At 48.7% G+C, this 20,162-nt stretch overlaps 1 protein-coding gene across 1 annotated transcript; it reads right to left on the bottom strand.

Moving 5' to 3' along the window:
* Positions 1 to 13,995: 13,995 nt before the first annotated feature.
* On the bottom strand, positions 13,996 to 16,799 carry LOC142577971 (uncharacterized). Its single transcript, XM_075687396.1, has 2 exons — positions 15,931 to 16,799; positions 13,996 to 14,737 (listed from the first exon to the last, which is right to left on the bottom strand). The coding sequence occupies exons 1-2, from the start codon at positions 16,063 to 16,065 to the stop codon at positions 14,252 to 14,254; spliced, it is 621 nt and encodes a 206-aa protein (XP_075543511.1). The 5' UTR covers positions 16,066 to 16,799; the 3' UTR covers positions 13,996 to 14,251.
* Between the last annotated feature and the right edge of the window lie 3,363 nt (positions 16,800 to 20,162).

The following is a 20,162-nucleotide window of genomic DNA, read 5'->3' as shown; positions in this document are numbered from 1 at the left end:
GTGGAGTCATCCCTTGTTTGCTGTCATCTGCACATAGTCTGCACTGCTGCCCCGGACTACGATCGAGCCACCCCAGGCAATGGTCATGCTGTGGCCAGTTCGGTGCAGCGACTTCGGCGGCCGACTTCGGCGCCACCCTCGGCGGCAGAGAAAAGAGCCGGCAGTCACCAACAGCTACTGTGGCTCTCGCCAGATGGGCGTGAGCGACGCTTCCTCGTACCGGCTACTGCGTCGCCGTTTCCGGAGTCCTGGCCTGGAATCGTGACATCGAATCTGCAGAGCCGCCGCTGTGACCAGCGGACGCCAGCGGTGTGTCCGAAGGACAATGTCGGCTCGCTTGTTATGGACAGTGTGTGTAGATGTCCTCGGCGCGGCCACTGTTGCATGTACTACCTTGTTCACGAAGCACGCGTTGATGTTAGACCGTGTGACATGTTTCGCTGACTATGTAGTGATTTAAGGTTGGGGGATGTGGGGATGCGCGACTCTCACGCATCCCCTGATATGTTGTTTTCCCGCATAGCTCCCGTCTCCTGTAATCCCGTTTCTCCGCGTGGCTTGGTTCCGTGGCAGTCGGTCTTGTTGAAGCGCATTACGAGAGATAGCGCGAGTGTGGCACTGCTAGCGCCACCTGACGGCGGGATTGGTCGGGCGCGACAGGGAGTAGGCTCTTTCTCTTTGGCTTGGGTCGGCAAGCGGCGCGGACGTTCTGCGCGTGTTTCGATCCATGCTTCTGCGAGACCGTCTCGCGAGGCCTACCCCGGGATGGACGAACACGATCGTTCGAACGCGCCACCTTTCGCGTGACCGTACGTGCGAACGACCAGGCTTTGGTGTCCAGCATGGGGCGAACATATTCGCTCGCTATCCGGTCGCGGTGAGTCAGACTTCCTCGATTTGTCGCGAGCCCATCGGCATGTTTTGTGGATAGCAACTCGGCTAGCAGGCATTAGTCTATGAAAGGTGCAATAAATGTCTTCGTGATTGTTTGCCCTACTGTGTCGTCGTCCCTTTGTCCCAAGAGCACGGGTGGCAACCCCACAAAATATAACCACATGAGAAGGCTTGTAGCCACAAGCAAGCATATTCGCCATATACCATTCCCGCGGTAGGCGAACGATCGCAAGGTTCCTTAGTAATTTTTGCAGGAATCTCCATGCAATGAAAGACTTGACATCTTCATTGCCACCACGAACATCAGGTGGATGCAGTATCGAGTGACTCTGCGGTCGGTGTCTATTGCGACAACAATTGCGACAACAATCACAACCAATGTGACAACCAACTATAGCCCATAAACCTGCACTCCTGGTCTAATGCGAGCCACAGAACGGCTAGCAATGCAGCCTGCTGCATCGGAGCCCTGAGACGACCTATGTTGGTAGGTCGACCGGCGTCGGTTGAGCCGGCGCAGTATAGAGGAACAGATGCGCCGGACATAGCGGACATTAAAGTTTATAGTGTATAGCGACAACCTTCAATCTGGTCTGTGGCGCGCGGGTACAAAGGCACGGGCGGCAGCTTCTGCAGTGCTTTTGCACGGGAGTTTACTCGCAGAAACCACAGCCCAGAGGACACTATAGCGACATCCAGGACATTCTTGCTGAAATTGTCAATAAAAGTGCTGACCTCGAATATAAAGAAACGATTGAAAAGAGTCGAGCATAGTGAAAAAATTAAGCGGAGTGCGGCAAAGCGTTTGCAAAGTTATGGATAGATTCCGGACAATGAAAAACCAGACTCCCATGGGGCTTCCGAAGGGTGTGGTAGAAATATCTTATACAGCTTCTCTGACTTTGACATACGAGTTGCTAGGATCTACGTTCATCTACCAAGCCTTTTTTTATGGCGTATCTTACTAGATGAAGGCTTCTCTCAGCGATCTCCAGTTGTTATTACTCGGCTCCATTTTATATATGCCTTCAGATTTCACAATCTACTCCCTCCAAGTAACTATTTGCCGTTTTGCAATACCTGTTCTGTAGGGCCGACAGACCGCTGCTTATCTGTTTTCTGCATGACACGGTCTGCCCAACTATTCCTTTTTTTTTTCCTCTTAACCGCGTTGAGAGTATTGACTATCACGTTTGCTCTGTAATCTCTACTGTCACATTTGTATCTCGTATCCTTACGTCTTTTACTTTTTCGTTCAATCCTCAAAACTGCCGATTGAGACATTGTACTCTTTGTCACTGGCTGCTTGCACCTTGTTCAAAACTGCGAGTGCCAAGTCTTCAATGGCTCTCATTCGAATCGCAGTGGTAGCGTCCTCGCAAAAGGTCAATAGACTTTTCACGCATTTCGTTCAACTCACTCCGTTCACGTGATGAATACTTCCGTGCGTAATCACATAATCACGACCTTCAAAAGAGGTATGAGGACGAAATATACTTTCAAACATTAAAGTGAGCGAAGCCGTTTGCAAGCGATAATTTTTGAGGAGGCGCCGCCACATGGTAATGTTTCCCTTAGAGGGCACAAAAAGAGTATTCTCGACGCCAAAACATTTCTGCTTGAAACGCTTAACGCGAAATAAATGCTCCAATTTTGTTGGTCAGGATTGCTTGATTGATTTATTGATTTATTTTAGCTTTAGAAAGTATCGCAGTTACTGTGAGAAACGACGCAGCGAAGGGCTCAGGATTATTTTTGCCCTCCTAGTGCCCCATTCTGCATCCGATGGCCGCGGTACGCGCGCGTTTCATTGTCCTTGCATTCGGCCCACACCAGAATGGGCGAGCCGTGGCTAGGAACCAAACAAGTGACCTCAGGATGAGCAGCAGGACACCATAGCCACTGAACCACCAATGATGCAAGTTACGTTATAAGTGTCGTAGCTTAGGGCATCCGCTCCTGATTTTCTTCTTGCTCAATACAGGGCACTTCAAGTTGGGCCGGTAAGGTTTGCACGGCGATCCATCACCAGTGACTGCAGAATCAGTCATGAAAACACCGCGTAGTTTCTTGCAAAGGTTCCGTTGCAGCTATGAATTTATTGCTGAGAATAGAGCGAGTGGAGAGGAGACGAATACGTACCGTGTTCCCGGCGTCCGCGCCGTCGTCCGTTACCACTCGCCAGCCTTGCGGCCCTCTGTGCACGGCAGGTGCGTCGATGACGCCGACTAGCTGCCTCGCGAAGAGCAGGCCGAGGCCGCCAAAGTTCATGGCGCGCGTACCGTGGGCGTAGAATAGCGGACGGGCGACGGTGCCGACCGCCACCGCCAGCCTGTTGCTGAAGACGTCGTAATTGAAGTACCGTCCACTGGGCACAGACACGCCATTGGCGAAGTTCCGAGACGACTCCAGCAGCTTACGGCGGATGCTCTTTCTGTTTTCGACGAAGTAGTGGAAATATATCCTCCCCGAATCAGGGAAGTGCTCGTACAGAGCCTCCAAGGACTCATCCCGAAAGATCGGCCAGAGGTCCACTAGGAGCATTTCGAGACGCGACCTTGAGTTCACTCCGCGGCGCGACGCCGGGGAGGTCAGTGCGAAGGCGGAGCGCACGATCTCGTTCAGCAGGTCGTCCACACTGTTCCTGTCGTAGGCTCTAGAGCGGGCATAGTTGGCGGCCAGGACAAGACCGTAGGCGTCCTCTAGCTGGGACAGGCAACTCGCTCTGTTCGCAGCGGAGACCAGAGGATCGCTGGCGCTGGTCTTCGATTTTTGCCCTCGACCCGCGAATAGGTTGGCAAAGGCCACCACCAAGGAACGCGCGATGTGCGCGAGCAACCCGGCGTGCTCGAACTGCTCGTGGAAGGAGCTCACGACGGTCAGGAGACCTCGGTTCGACGTCAGTATCTGAGTCGTTGTGGTCACGTTCGCGGCGACGTCGGCGAGGTGGCGCCCAAGAAATTTCAACCACTCCGAGGCAGTAATGCTAGGCGTCAGATTCTGCACGTTTCTGAGGCTTTCGGCAACGACCGTCGACTGTCGAAGCGGAGAGCTGACCTGGGTCAGGGCGTCGAAGATGTAGTGGTCCAGTGCGGTAAGTTTCACCGCCAGCTCGTCCTCTGGCACGCGACGACTGGTCGGCGTGTGGTCTGTAATGACGGCTTAGTCAAGCTATTTTTGTATTTTTGAAACTTTTCGTGCGGTCTTGCAAATCTCACTGCTAGCGACTACTAAATACAGCTTAAAATTTTTAATTCATGCCGCATAGACAAGTGCGCTTTCGAACTCAGAAACTTACATTTCCACTAAATCTTACCGACGAAAGGCTGTATCTTGTCCTGCACGTAATGATGGAAATGCCTTTCTATGTTTTCAAACTAAGAAAGCATGCTCCGCCCTTCTTATCTATCGATGCACCCTTTCGTGTACTTTCAATACATTTATTTATAGAACTGTCTTACTTGGCTAAATCTGGAGGCTCCGTAAACCTTTGAATCGTGATGCGAAAGCATGTCCTATCTGGACTGTTCGAGCGTGGATTTAGCACAAATCCGCAGTTTTCTTTTTGTATGTGCAGGTTCCTACGTAAATTTATAACAACCCAGAGGGCAATATGGCGACGGCTAAAAAGCTCTTGTCGAAAAGTCTTCGTCGCGAAAGTCGCCTAGTTGCTCATAGGGCCAAACCCAAGCTGTAACGCGATCATTGTAAACACCGAAAGAGTCTGCAAGAACGTTTGGAATGCTAAGTACATCCAAGCCCATCCTTGTCCCCAGCGCAAATAAAAACATGCATGACGGTCCTAACACGTACTGCTGCCCACCATCAAAACAGAGCAGGACAGTAAGATATGGCAGGCTTATATTTGATTTATATTGTTCACGCTTAGTACTAATTTGTAGGATATCTGTGCTTAATAAATTTCTTTCAAGGATGCAGCAGTTCTAGTTGTTCGATCAGGTTGGTCCCTGAATGGCTCAAACGGTGACACTACTGCTCCAGGTGTGCAGTGGTTTTGAGATCGATCGCCGGGCTAACCGGGAATGGTCAACTTTACAGAGAGTAACGTCACCAGGTGCACGCGGAGTCTCCGCTGACAGTTGCAGCATCTGGGCGGTGGCATCCAGTACGGCGCAGATCTGACCAGCGCTACCGGCGCCAATCCGCAGGGTCGGGTGTGGGGCGGGTTCGAGGCGAACGGCGATCACCCGCTTGCTGGCTCTGCCAGAGAGGAGCACTTGGGCGCTGAACCAGAGCGGCATCTGCCAGTTGATGGCCAAGTCCAGAAGGACGTCCAGAGGGTGCACATTCTCTCGCTGCTGGGGAACGCAAACACGTGCGTTGCTTACCACAGAAAAAAAAAATTTGGCAGAACTCATCCACGACGACTATCCAATTATGCGAGTAGCAGAAACGCGTCATGTATGAGGCATGTGCTGCAGCTTGGCTCCTCTGTCGCGCTTCCTTCTAAGACACGCTGCTTCTTCTGGTGGCACCTCCGTGAAGTCCGCGCACACCAACTGGCGCACACAGAGCGGCCCAAGTAAGCGTGGCATGGGTCCATTGAAGAGCGATACACACCCAGTGTCACGCACCCACGTCAACAGCCCACATCTTAAACTGCATTCATTCGGAATCGGCCACGTTTCTATACTGCACTACGTTCGGGATCGGCCTACATTTCTCGTGGATTATCTATATGCGGGAGGCTAACTGGTCAGACAATGCCAGAATGCTATTGTCATTAAAAGTAAAACGAAAAAAAAAATATTCCGCACGTTTTCAATAGCTAGCGCTGCAGCATCAACTGCTTTCTATAGAGCCAAGCGTAGTAGTATTCTTGCACCACCTTGAGGCACACCTTGGCTCATTTACGCAGATTATGTACTATAATCAGGCTGTGTTCGAAGTCTTAACTTTCTAAAGCTGCAATTTCGGGCCGTTTTACGATTGAGAAAACCACGGGACTAAATTATCATGTTACGAGCCCGTGTGCACCAAGAAATTCCAACATTAATGAAAACCTGGGTCGTGAAGGTTTCATGGTTTAACACCGCAAGTAACTTCTATTTCGGCGCCGGTGCGGTCGTGGGAAATGTTTAGCTTGGTGGCGAGGCCTCTGTCAAACGTACTTCTTGGCAGATTGCAGATTAACTTCAACATTTTACTTGATGTTTTTCTTGCACCGGAAGGAAATTTTGGTGCGCTTGTTTTCAAAGCTCCGTAGGTATTATTATAATTTCACGGCATGGTGTGTCACTACCCAAGACTACGGACAAGTGCATTGCGGCAAGGACTTATGTTCTCTACTTCTTTTAAGTTAAATGGCACCCGAAGCCTCACAGTTTAAAAAAATTAAGTAGCAAACAGAAGAGGGAACGCCGTGACCACTAAGAGTTCAATAAGGACAATCCTCTCTCAACCTCTTTTAAAGTGAATGTTAGCGCCATGGGTTCCAGTTATCGCGTGTTATGTCAGTTATGTTTACCTACCAAAAACTAAGCTTTGGTTATTGACTTAAGCATTTACTGGTGTTATCTTCATGGTTTGTTGTTTTGCCATTGCCTCAGATGGTGTAAACTTAATTGTTGGTAACTGCCTCAAATCCATCTCACTCTCTAAAACAGGGAAATAATTGCAGCTCATTTTACGCCGAGTAGCTGCTTTGTCTCCATACCTAGCTGTCTTTAAAAGCTTCCAATGCAGCCGTATAGACCTTTTACAGCGAGCAGTCTGAGCACCGCGCACCAGGGGGCGCCACAGGAGCGCCGTCATCGAAGGCCTTCTTGAAGGCCTTTAACTGGTGCCCACGGCTCCAGCAATGCTCCAGAGGCCGTGGATCACTCAGTATTATTTATTTAAAATGTTCATTAGAAGAGGGAAGACGTGCTCTGCCGTGAAGCGCAAGAATTGCGACAGAGACTTGAACGTGTCGGGTGGGACTGCATGCGAGTTCTATACGCCTCAGTTGCACAAGGAGTGCCCACGTTTACGACCCTTCGTCACGCGCACCATTCCGGAACGCGATCACGCAAAGCTCTGCTGCCAGCGTTAGATAGTCAATTGCTGGCAGTGACTGGCATCAGATAGCCGGCAATTACCGCCAGCAGTGGCGAACGTACCCAGGAAGTGTTTTCGGTATGGGGGAAATGTACTTGACCGAGAAGGGAGAAGGGGGTAGGGGAGGGGCATGGGCCCTCTTTGCTGGCTAGGCCCCTGACGGCCAGGTTATAAAACCGCCTTCACGAGTAACACAGCGTTACCGTCGCCGCTGGCACAAAACATAGCGGAATGTTGAATTTTGTTAAGCATGCAAGCCGGCGCTACGTCTTTTCCAGGTAAGCGCGACTGATAGACTTGAGCAACTTCACTTTCCACAGCAGAAAACTCAAACGTGAGATAGTTTTTCTTCCTGCGCCGTGAATCAAACAGGGGAGCGATGGCTCGGGCCACTTGCCTTTTTGTCCATGCGTACGCAAATGCATTTTATTCTGCGCTGTAAGTAATCAGATATTAATTCCCAAGTTTTCTGATCAGCGTTGGCGTCAAGAATGACGCAGTCGGATCGGTACCAACCACCGTGGTCGGAGCATGTCGCAAATAAGCATATTCTGTGCGCGAATGCGTGGCTACTTAATTCACTTCACTTCACTTCACTTTATTTCCTTAAAGACCCCACAAGGGGGTGTTACATAAGGGGTGGGTTGTACAGAGATGTTACAAATGCCACAGGTATTTAACAAGACAGGTATATGGATACACTTTGAATAAAACGTGATGGACAGGTGATTGAAACAATGTCGTGGGGAAGGCCATTCCATTCTGAAGCTGCGCGGCAAAAAAATGATGCAGAAAAAGTAGTGGTGCCAGAACGGGGTCGGGTGACTTGAAGTGGATGGCCCGTGCGGGGGGATGTGCGAGCGGCGGGAGCGATGTAAGGTGGATGGCTGAAAGAACTGTGATAAAACTTGTGGTAAAGTGATAGTGTGGCGATCCTGCGGCGAGACGAAAGAGTGGGCAGACCAGAGTCATTCTTAAGGGATGACACACTGATATCATATGAATAAGAAGAATGAATGAAGCGAGCAGCACGATTTTGCACTGCTTCGATAGCGTTAATCAAATAAACTTGGTGAGGGCTCCAGATTGGTGATGCGTATTCAAGTTTGGGTCGAATTAACGATTGGTAAGCCAAAAGTCTTACGTGGTAGGGTGAGTGACGCAGATGACGTTTTAGAAATCCTAATGATCGGTTAGCCGATGAAATGATATTCGTGACATGGGTGCGCCAGGAAAGATCAGGGGTTAATGTTACACCAAGGTATTTATAGGATTCACTTGTTCCAACTGGTATGTTAGCGATTTTATAAGGAAATTGGAGTGGGTTTTTGCGGCGGTGGAAGGAAACTAATTTACATTTGTTAGGATTAAGGGTCATTAGCCAGCGGTTACACCAGTCTAACACTTTATTAAGATCATTTTGTAGGGCTGTTTGGTCAGATATGTTAGTTATTTTGCGGTAGATAACACAGTCGTCAGCGAACATGCGGATGTTACATGATAAATTATTAGGCAAGTCGTTGATATATATTAGAAATAAAAGTGGGCCGAGGACAGATCCCTGCGGCACGCCGGACGTTACAGGGAGCGAGTCAGACTTGACATTGTTAAGGGAAACAAACTGAGAGCGGTTAGTCAGAAATTGGGCGATCCAGTTTAGAACGTCGTGTGGCAGATTTAGTTGAGAGAGCTTCATTAGCAGACGCTTGTGTGGTACTTTATCAAAAGCCTTGGTGAAGTCAAGAAAAATGGCATCTGTTTGTAGGTTAGTGTCGAGGTTAGCATTCAGGTCGTGAAGAAAAAGGGCTAGTTGGGATTCGCATGAGAGGCCTTTTCGAAATCCGTGTTGAGAGGGATTAAAAAAGCTGTTAGAATCAAGGAAATGCATGACCTGAGAGTATATGATATGTTCCATGAGTTTGCAGCACACACTGGTTAGAGATATGGGGCGGTAATTTAACGGACAGTCTCTGTTGCCTGCTTTGTGAACTGGAATGACCTTCCCACACTTCCAGTCGTAAGGGAGAATTCCTGAGGAAAGTGACTGGGAAAACAGTAACAGTAAAAATTCGGCAGATATGTGCTTAGTGTTTTTCAAGAGCTTGGAATTTATTTCGTCCGTACCAGTAGAAGATGACAATTTCATTTTTTCAATTAAGGACAGGATACCAGCGAAACTAATGCTTATGGGTGGCATTTCTGGTAAACTAGCGGAAAACGGTTCTGTTTCAGTAGGGTTAGGTTCATTTGTAAAGACAGACGAAAAGGCTGTATTAAATATATTGGCACTTTCTGAACAACTTGCTTCTTGACCAGATTGATTAGTAAGGATAACGGGAGGGGTGTCATGTGGGTTTAGAATTTGCCAGAAACGTTTGGGTGAATCAGCAAGGATTTTTGATAGCTCAGTGTGAAAGAATGAGTATTTAGCGTTGCGCACTTCTGTTAAGTATGCTTTTTCTGCAATGTTGTATTTGTCCCATGCGCAAACACTGTTTCTAGTCTTGGCGATACGAAAAAGACGTTTCTTCTTGTTTTCAAGCGATTTTAATGATTTAGTAAACCAAGGTTTTTGGCGGGTAGGACGGAAAGTTACCTTAGGGATGAAGTCATCAGCTAATCGGTTCATTGTGTTCTTGAAGAGTGACCAGTTTTCGTTAATAGGTCGTTCCCAAAAACCATCTTGAAACGAGGGAAAAAAGGCATTAAGTTCACTAATGATGGCCCCATAGTTCCCCTTGTCATATAGTCGAATTGTTTTCCTGCAAGCGTGGCGTATTTCGGGGACAAAGGCAAAATTAGCATGAATTACTTTGTGGTCACTTATTTCTTTTAGAAATGTTATAGAAGATAGGCTCCCTGGATCTGTTGTTAAGATTATGTCAAGAATATTGGCGGTATCGGAAGTGACTCGTGTAGGTTGTGATACTAGCTGAGTAAGATTAAAGTTTAGGCAAACGTCAAGAAATTCGTTAGCTTCTTTCGCATTGGGTGCTGACGAGGTTAGGGTCATCCAGTCGATATTCGGAAAGTTAAAGTCTCCAAAGAGAACGACGCGAGCATTAGGGTATTTAGTCGAAAGTTTGGTTAAAATATTATTAAGTTCGCGTGAAAAATCTGGAGTGTGTCTAGGAGGCCTGTAGCAAACTCCCAAGAGCACAGACTGTGGTGCGGAACGACAGATTAACCATAATATTTCAAGGTCGGAGGATATTTTGATAACAGAACACGAAAGCTGTTTGTTTGCAGCAATGAGGACGCCACCGCCACGTGTGCCGAGACGATCCTTTCTAAAAAGATTAAAGTTGGGCAAGTCGGATAAAACTTCGCCATCGGTGACGTCAGAGGTCAACCACGTTTCAGTTAGAATAAGTAAGTTGCTACTGGATGAAGATACAAGGCTTGACACGTGGTGGCGTTTAGAAAGAAAGCTGCGAATGTTTGTGAAAATAATCGAAATAGAGAGATTAGCTTTGTGACCAGAAACGGAACCATTTAATGATTTGGGGCGGGGAGGGGGTTGCTATGATTTTTCTTCGATAGTTTCGGTTGCATTGTCGAATACGTAGCGTTTGGAGCCCATAAATAATGTTTTATATCGTAAAAGAAAAGGACCAGATTTTTCTTTAGCAAAAGCGAGAAGGTGCTTCCGTGCGTTCCGAACGAGAGGCGAGAAATCTTCCCCAATGCTAAAATGTGTATTTTTGAGTTTAGAGCCATTAGCGAGAACAGTTTCCTTGGTTTTAAATGAGGTAAATTTTACTATTATGGGGCGGCACCGGTCTTGCAAGTGGCGACCAAGACGGTGGGCACGCTCGATTTCCTTAGATTCGATGGCTACGTTGAAATGGTCCCTGCAAAACGCCGTGATTAGCTCCTCAGACTGAGCGTTGGTCTCGGATGGCGTTTCGTCCGCTATGCCGTAAAACAACAAGTTGTTTCGTCGGGAGCGGTTTTCCATGTCGTCAAGCCGAGTCTCCAATATCGAGACCTGTCGAGTAGTCTGAGAGGTGGTGGTTGCAACGGTGTCTAATTCCGTTCGGAGCGTTTGAAGCTGGTGGTAGTGAGATTCTAAACTGTCGATTCTTTTGCCTAGTTCGCAAATGGTTTTATCGGTGCTTGAGAGCTGGCTCTTTAGGCTCTGCACGTCTCCAATGAGCTGGGATTGACCAGAAGACAAGCCTTTTAGTTCATTTAGTATTTCATTTAGGGTGGGGGGTCCTGGGTTAGTTTCAATATCTCCGGATAACATAAGTAGCAAAGAACAAACGCTGTTAATACAATCAGACATAATACAAACACAGCACTGAGGGCTCGGTAGCAGAATAAGGCATCTATTGCTAGATTTTTTAGCGAAAAGGCGACACTGGTTACTGACCTGCATGGTGAACAGAAGTGGGTTAAGCCGTGTCGTGGCACAGCTACCGAGCCCACAGAGCGCGCCCGGCTGGCGGGGATGATTTATACGCAGTGTGCCTGATGAAGTCGATGACGGTGTGACCATGAATTCCTCTTCGAGCGTCCAGTTTCCAGGTTCCAGCGCCGCAGAAACTACAGTGGCCAACGCTGGAAGTAGGCGCCAGTTGTCCACGGTGACGAAGCAAGCCGGGAAAGGGTAGTTCACGTGGATGGCTGATACCGGGCCCAGAAGAACGGGGAACAGCACGCAGGAGATAGCGCAAACGAAATCCTGCATGGTGAACAGAAGTGGGTTAAGCCGTGTCGTGGCACAGCTACCGAGCGTGTCGTGGCGCAGCTACCGAGGCGCGAATGCGCGGCAAGTTAACGATGACAACAGGCACACGGCCGTAACAGCCTTATAAGTATGCTGCTGTAATGGCTATAATATAAAGGGTAACAGCACACATCGGACTGCTACATTCGTAGCCTTCGGCAGTGCACACAGAATGCATAATTTTGAGGTATACACTGCCTCTGCAGCTTTGGCGAAAGTCTTGTGTCGTCTAACCACTCACTGCTCACCGTGTTGGCCGAAATAGCGGCTGTGTGAACTGTTCCTGCGGCCGCCGTCCCCATTGTACACATGGATGACAATGACAATCGTATGGATGACAAGTTTTCCCTTTCAGTATAGGGGAAAGTAAGGCACCTTGAATGGCGCCGCAGGTGAGGGGCATAGAGGAATAAAGGTTGGCGCTGAGCCAAAATTCGTCCTGGACCGAAAGAAGAGAGAACATTTTAATGTGAGAAAAGCACGAAGCTCAGCTTGAGGAGCATCCCCTTGCGCCCGCTAGCCCGCGTTAGGGCCAAGGTAAATAATAAAGCAAAGGAAAAGATATATATATATATATATATATATATATATATATATATATATATATATATATATATATATATATATATATATATATATATATATATATAGCAGTGGATGTGGACACCACGAGCGGCCTATAAGGAATTATCACCATCTGCTTCAGTCACAGAGGCGTGGGTGCCGGGCTACACAGGGATTGCCGGTAATGAAGTGGCTGGTCAGGCTACCCGCGAGGCTCGTGTCCGCGCGCCGGCAATTCACTGGCCTTCACCGCACACGGCCGACGAAGTGTATATTTAAAGAACACCCTAAAGCACATTACGCCCACCTCCGACATACAATACTGACACTCCTTACGCACACCCTTGGCTAACTACCTCGCAGACGCATACACTGAGAGCCATCGTCGCCGCCAGCCCGACTCTTCCTTTAACCGTTCTTACCCATCCTGCCCCTGTCATCCTTGCCCCTACGCGAAAGTGAAACATGTCTTGTTATGCAAGGACGTTCAACGTTCGCGTAGTGGCAAGGGTGATTGGGGCATGATCGGTAATAACGGCCGGGTGTAGGAGGAGTCGGGCTGGGGTGACGAATCCGCTTATTAAGGTTCGCCGTGGGCTGCTATGATGGATATATTGTTCACTTTCCCCACAGCCATCAGGTCTCTCCAACAACCCATCCTCCTCCTGCACACTGGCGCGCGTGGCTGGCCTCGACAGCTCGCGTCGACCAGTTCGCTCTTGTCCGCTTGGAGGAGGAGCACTTTGACCGCCATCATTTGACCTTGAATAAATTTGTCTCTCTTCCTCCAATGAAGTTCACTCACTCCGCTTGTGTCCTATCCAAGTGAACGCGTACTTTAGTTAAACCTCGTTATTGCCGTAAAGGAAGTTACTATCACTCGCTTGCTCGAATTGAGAAGATGACCAGCAAGTACCTCAGCTCCAGGCCATGCGAGTCTGCGCTCGTCGACGAAATGGTGGAGTGCGACAATATTCTCGCGGAAGGTGCCGGTCGGCTCGATCCTGAGGCAGGAGCGAAGCATGGCTGCCATCTTCGCCTCCGCGCTGCCCGCTCTTTTGTGGCTGGTTTGGAGGAGCTGCAGCACACTGGCGGACCATTGCTGCCACAGCTCGGCCTGCGCGCAGTGTTGACAGCCGAAGACGGCGACGACGACTAAGTCTCCGCCGAGATACATATCTAAACACCAACACTTCCTCGCCAACATCTCGGTTAGTATGTTAGCGAATATGTGTTGGTGTTTCCGCAGGCGCACATGTTCGGACCATTGCCAAGTGTGCGTACGAAGAGAGATCATAGCACAGGCGAATAATTTAATTCGAAGAGGGTTTGGTTAGAGGCTTGGCCTGACCGCGGTAAGGCCAAGCCTTTAAACCTAACTTACTTCAAACGGTTTTGGCTTGAAATAATTCCGGCGATTGCGGCTGTCAGTGAGCGTGCCGTGCGCGAAAAAGGCGCGCTTATTGTGACTAAGCAACTTGAGCGCACTTCTCTTCCCGTAACCAAAGGGCGAATCAGAGAGTCTTTGCGCCTATTTTTTAAGACATATTAGAGCTGTAAATGCGGAGTCAACATATTCATTCCCAGTGGTGGACCTCTTGTTGGACCGGCCGGCCTTATTTGCTGGTATCTCCGCTGCACGGCGCTGCTGTCAGTTGTTGAAGATGGCGATTGTGCGTCACACGTCCGAATCGTACGAGCAACGAAGTGTGATTCGTTTTCTGTGGACCAAGGGGCGAACGCCCATCGAAATCCACAGGAAAATGCAGCCCACGTATGGAGAAAATTTTATTCGGTCCGCTGAAGACGTTCCTGGCAGGACAGCAGTCCTACGCTGGTTCCACAGTAAGCCGGACGAATACTACCACAGGGGGATCTCAAGTTTACTGCTGCGATGGGAGAAATGTCTGAACCGGTGTAGACACTGTGTGGGAAAATGGTGTAAGGTACGTAGAATAGTACGCATATTTGTAATTATCTATATGTACAATATATTGGCTAATCAAAAATAGGCGAAAACACTTTTTCATTCGCCATTACACTTTCCGAAACGCGGAGCGATAGAAGGTTGGCGCGTCGCGCTTCCTTTAGGCAGGGCCTCTCCTGCATTCTTGATTTGTCGCTGGCTATATACGCGAGCACTGCAACCGAGACGCGGTGGGAGCCCACCCTGACGTCCGGGACATCGCCACCGGCGCTGCCGCAGACGAAGGCGCCGAAGTCGTGGCACGGGTCCACCGAGCGGTTCAACGCCGACTGCAGCCGGAAGGCGTGCCGCAGGCAGTCGGCCGTGCCGCAACGCAGGGGCGGCCTGGCGGCCAGCCGCCTCCGCACCATCCCCCTGAACACCAGCGCTAGGGCGACCAGCGCGGTGCCCGCGACGAACGCGGCCACTGCCAGCGGGGTGATTTGCAAGCACGGCCGGCGTTCGCGGCGCGCCAGGGAGGTGGCGCTGGCTGCGCTGCACGCCAGGCTCGGGCCCACCTGCGAGACGAGCACACGTCAGTGTTACCGCACCGCGACGCATTAGTAGCGGTACTGATGCCGCTAGGTCAGCTTAGCTAGTACAAGTTTGGGAGAGCAAAGAGCGTTAAATATGGGAAGCAGGAGACCAGGACGCTACGCTGACCACTACCTGCAAGGTCTGAAAGCGTACACACCTTACAAGGGCGAATAAGCATAAACAGACGGCAGCAAACCATTCAAACTTTAAGGCACAACCACGGCACAGCGAGATGTGTCAGCGTTCCCTTTGTTAGGCTCATTGATAGAGAAATCGTTCACCATTGCGATAACTGTAGTCTCGTTGCGCATCGGTTGAAGGGCGTAACTGAAAGTCATCTGCTGATACGGCTGCAATAGTGACCTTCACTGTGTGATAGAAAGAAACCGTACAAGAAGGGCTTGATGGACGCATGCGCGCGTACGGTTTTCACAAAGCCAAAGTTTCGGAGTTTGTGTCTGTAGTATCACGTTAGCGCTCGTGTTGTTTCGTCTTGCTCTCGGTGTTGCGTATCGCTTATCTTTGGCGATGCTACACCAACAGGTCTGCACTTCCAATACTTTCGATAATTAAAGCGATTCACTGTTGCTCTTCGATGCCCCTTTCTTGCGCCTTAAATATCGTACTTCGCGTACAATCTTGTTCTATCGTACCGTAGAGGATACTGTAAACTTAGTGTGGACCGTAGCAGGTCAAGCAATATCAACAAAATTAGCGAACAAAATGTTCAAGCATACGCTGAGCACATTGGCAGCATTTTCTTGTTTGTTTACGCATCTCATGTGCGATGCTGGTATCTGTACAATAGCCAATGCTTGTGCAGTATGTGACTTTCCATTGCAAGCACTCGTTAGCAATGTGAGAGGGAACACAAATTTTTTTTTTCGGCGGATAGAGTTGTGTGTGAACTCGAAACTGGAATTCGAGTTAGAGGCATTCGCTTAATTGGCAAGGCGCAGCATGTGCCTAGGCATACGCCACCATTACTTTTTGTTTTGTTTGACCTGTGCGCACCATCTTCTCGCATTTTTTTTCCCGCCCTGCTCCTCTTAGCGCCTTTCGGTCACCGATCCATTTCCCTATGCAGCGTAGCATGCAGGCGACTCCGACAAAATTTGCATAATATAAAAGCACTCTCGTATTGTTAAGGGCTATAAGGCACGGAGTCACTCACGAGCCTGACGACGTGCAAAAGGGCCCGATGTTCCCGCGAGAGCAGTGATGGAGTCACCAGCGAAGAGGTCGACATCCGTGTGCGGACGGACGACGTCGTCGGTGGGCTGCGTCGTGTCAACGTAGCAGCCTCCATCTTCTTCTCGTTCTTCTTTATTTGGTGTGGCTTTTCCCTTTAAAGGTGGCGCCATACCCACTACGCCAGACTGCATGGCCAAGGATCACACTAAAATTTGAGAAACACGCTTAGTTCTGACTAGGAAACAATGAAAACGTTTGGGAAAGAACGAAAGGGATGACAAATGTCGTAATGCATAGCAAGAATACAAAACGAAAATCGCCTTGAAGCCAGTGGAAGTTCTTGAACTGCTCAGCAACTGCCCTTGTGACAACCTTAGTCCTTAGTCAAATGGCGCAACCCACTATGGTTTATCGGCCACAAATCGGGCGGCGAAAAATACTGTTATTATCAATTTATTTTCTCTAGGAAGGTAGGATGAAATGAAATAAATTTCTTATAAATGTGTATTCACATGTCTACTGTTACAAATGCGAATGATGAAATATCTAAGTATTACAGTAATTTTTTTTAAAGTATATGAAGCAAAAAGAACAATTTTAGCATGCAATTATTTTTGCCTCGCGCAGAAAGTTGCAGAAGGCTTCACAAACATTCTCCAGAAGAGGAGAGGCCTTTTTTTTCTTCCTTTCCTGCACTGAGTGTTCTGATTAGGCATTTGTCAATGTGCATTTCGCTTTCTTATGCATTGCCATCTGTATAGTGCTGTTTTGAATGACCAACTCTCCTCTTTCGATGTCAAGTGACAATTTGGTTTTTACCTTGACGTGTTTTGTTTTAACGCGTTCGCATTAGCAGTGTCAAAGGGTGAAAGTGTGTGTGTGCGTGCGTGGTGCGTGCGCGCGACGTCGTACTCGAGTTGGAAGACGTGCTCAACGACTGCAACACAAACCCAAGAAGCAACAAGCAAAATCCCGCACAAGAGACAGGTGGCAGACCAATGTGAAAAGGCAGATGAAAGAGGGGCGAGGCACTAATCGTCTTCTAATTCCATCCGCACCTTGGCCAATCCGCCATATAGTGGGTGTTAGCCGGTGATGGGGGGCAAACAAACAAGCACTCGCGGAGGCGACCGTGGCGCTGCGTGGATGATTCGTGGAACGTCGGCAGACAGTACCCATGAATATCGAGGAGGCAGACGTACTGTTCAATAAAATCGGTTTGTTCATTTCAGAACTTATTTATTCGTACAAATGCAGGAATACTACATATGTGCAGTAACATAAGCAGGTCTCATAGTCGAAGACTCTATCGGGACCTCCTCCTATCCACCTCCTATGCTTCTATCCGGGACGAGTACGGATCTTCACAATATGTAACTTGAAGGTAAAAGTACCTATGGTTGCCGCAAAGTTATAAGTGAAAAGTTGGTGTACTTCTTTAAAAGCAAAGCCATTTATTGTGTCAACGTTTCGGCCGGAGACCAACCTTTCTTAAGACAAAACAAAGACAATGTACAGAGGCTCTTTTTGTGCCACTTTCCGCAAGTAAAAAAAATTGCCGACGATTACGCTTTTTGGTAATGCAATCTTTGAGCGCAGCTGCTGCCTTATTTCAACAACAGGCAACCGCATACAGAACACGCAGTGTCGAACGGATTCGGTTCTGCGTTTCGGATTGGGCAGCACACACCGCGATCCGTCGTTATCGAGATGGCGCTCCGGCGACGCGCCATCGCGCCATTTTATACTGGGTCACCGCTGCGGAGTGGGAGGTCTGAGGAGCCGTATTCTGTAGCGGTTCGCTTTGGAACCGGTTCGGTCTGGCTGTTGCCATTGGTCGGCGCTTCGTTGTCGTCATCCCTGGTGGGCGGGACGACAAATTTTGTTGACGTCACACAGGTTGTCAATCATCTGGAAAGGAACCGGTTCCCCGCTACGAAAGGAACCGCGGAGAAGTGGTTCGCTCGAGGGCTCGAGGGTAGCGCGCGGTGGCGAGCATGATGTCGAGGGTTGCTAGGGCAACCGTGGCTGCCGGCTAGTCTAGCGCCAGCTGACGAGCCGGCACCTAGACGAGCTGAGACAGAGACGGCAATGGTGCCTCCTTTGGGTGTGCTGCTGGCGAGCGCCTAAAGACAACGACGCGACGTGTTCGGCATCGCCGAAGAAGAGTTTCGAAGGCATTTTAGGCTCTCCAAAGACATGGTGCGACGTCATTGCGATGAGCTCGAAGAACATCTCAGACCTCAAAGATTTCATGGTGTTGATACTACGATGAAAGTGCTGTGCGCGCTGCGGTTTCAAGAGGCAGGCATCCAGCTTCTGCTACAGCGCCTGAGCGCGGCGACCGCTTCGGAAGGCCAAGACGAAGGTGGCTGTTTCGTGCTGCCTGAAGTTTTCTCTTGCTTGTGGGAGACATTTTGTGCACGATCGGGAGGTAATATACCAGTTTAATGAACGACACTCTTATGGGCATCATTAAGGAGTGTGCAATAGAAGTCACTCGTAACTCCGTTAGACAGGATACCAGTAAGCTATCGCAGGAGACGAAAGATCTGATCAAGAAACGCCAATGTATGAAAGCCTCTAACCCTACAGCTAGAATAGAGCTGGCAGAACTTTCGAAGTTAATCAACAAGCGTAAGACAGCTGACAAAGAAGTATAATATGGACAGAATTGAACATGCTCTCAGGAACGGAGGAAGCCTAAAAGCAGTGCTATGCAAAGAGGCATGCAAAGCTATGCAAAGAGGCAAGGCAGCTGGGGAGCATCAGGTAACAGCAGATTTGTTGAAGGATGGTGGGCAGATTGTTCTAGAAAAACTGGCCACCCGGTATGCGCAATGCCTCATGGTCTCGAGCATACCGGAATCTTGGAAGAACGCTAAACTCATCTTAATCCATAAGAAAGGGGACGCCAAAGACTTGAAGAATTATAGACCGATCAGCTTACTGTCCGTTGCCTACAAAGTATTTACTAAGGTAATCGCAAATATAATCAGGAACTCCTTGGACTTCTGTCAACCAAAGAACCAGACAAGATTTCATAAAGGCTACTCAACAATAGACCACATTCACACTATCAATGAAGTGATAGAGAAATGTGCGGAATATAACCAACCCTTATATATAGCTTTCATTGATTACGAAAATGCGTTTGATTCTGTCGAAACCTCAGCAGTCATGGAGGCATTACGGAATCAGGGTGTAGACGAGCCATGTAAAAATACTGAAAGATATCTATAGCGGCTCCACAGGCACCGTAGTCCTCCATAAAGAAAGCAACAAAATTCCGATAAAGAAAGGCGTCAAGCAGGGAGATACGATCTCTTCAATGCTATTCACAGCGTGTTTACAGGAGGTATTCAGAGACCTGGAGTGGGAAAAATTGGGGATAAGAGTTAATGGAGAATACCTTAGTAACTTGCGATTCGCTGATGATATTGCCTTGCTTAGTAACTCAGGGGACCAGTTGCAATGCATGCTCACTGACCTGGAGAGGCAAAGCACAAGAGTGGGTCTAAAAATTAATCTGCAGAAAACTAATGTTTAACAGTCTCGGAAGAGAACAGCAATTTACAATAGGCAGCGAGGCACTGGAAGTCGTAAGGGAATACATCTACTTAGGGCAGGTAGTGACCACGGATCCGGATCATGAGACGGAAATAATCAGAAGAATAAGAATGGGCTGGAGTGCGTTTGGCAGGCATTCCCAAATCATGAACAGCAGGTTGCCGTTATCCCTCAAGAGAAAAGTATATAACAGCTGTGTCTTACCAGTACTCACGTATGGGGCAGAAACCTGGAGGCTTACGAAAAGGGTTCTGCTTAAATAGAGGACGACACAACGAGCTATGGAAAGAAGAATGGTAGGTGTAACGTTAAGGGATAAGAAAAGAGCAGATTGGGTGAGGGAACAAAGCGAGTTAATGACATCATAGTTGAAATCAAGAAAAAGAAATGGGGCATGGGCAGGACATGTAATAAGGAGGGAAGATAACCGATGGTCATTAAGGGTAACGGACTAGTTTCCAAAGGAAGGGAAGTGTAGCAGGGGACGGCAGAAAGTTAGGTGGGCGGATGAGATTAAGAAGTTTGCAGGGACAACATGGCCACAAATAGTACATGACCGGGGTAGTTGGAGAAGTATGGGAGAGTACTTTGCCTTGCAGTGGGCTTAGCCAGGCTGATGATGATGATGATGATGATGATGAT

This window comes from Dermacentor variabilis, chromosome 4, assembly GCF_050947875.1.
Source record: "Dermacentor variabilis isolate Ectoservices chromosome 4, ASM5094787v1, whole genome shotgun sequence".
NCBI classification, from domain to species: Eukaryota; Metazoa; Arthropoda; class Arachnida; order Ixodida; family Ixodidae; genus Dermacentor; species Dermacentor variabilis.
The sequence above is the reverse complement of the archived record's forward strand: the minus strand, read 5'-3'. Positions and strand labels throughout refer to the sequence as shown.

Excerpts from the sequence above, each read along its gene's own strand:
- LOC142577971 (XM_075687396.1), bottom strand. The coding sequence starts at position 16,065 with ATGGAGGCTGCTACGTTGACACGACGCAGCCCACCGACGACGTCGTCC. Across the intron at positions 14,738-15,930 it reads TTTTGCACGTCGTCAGGCTC|GTGGGCCCGAGCCTGGCGTG; the intron begins GTGAGTGACTCC and ends CTCGTCTCGCAG.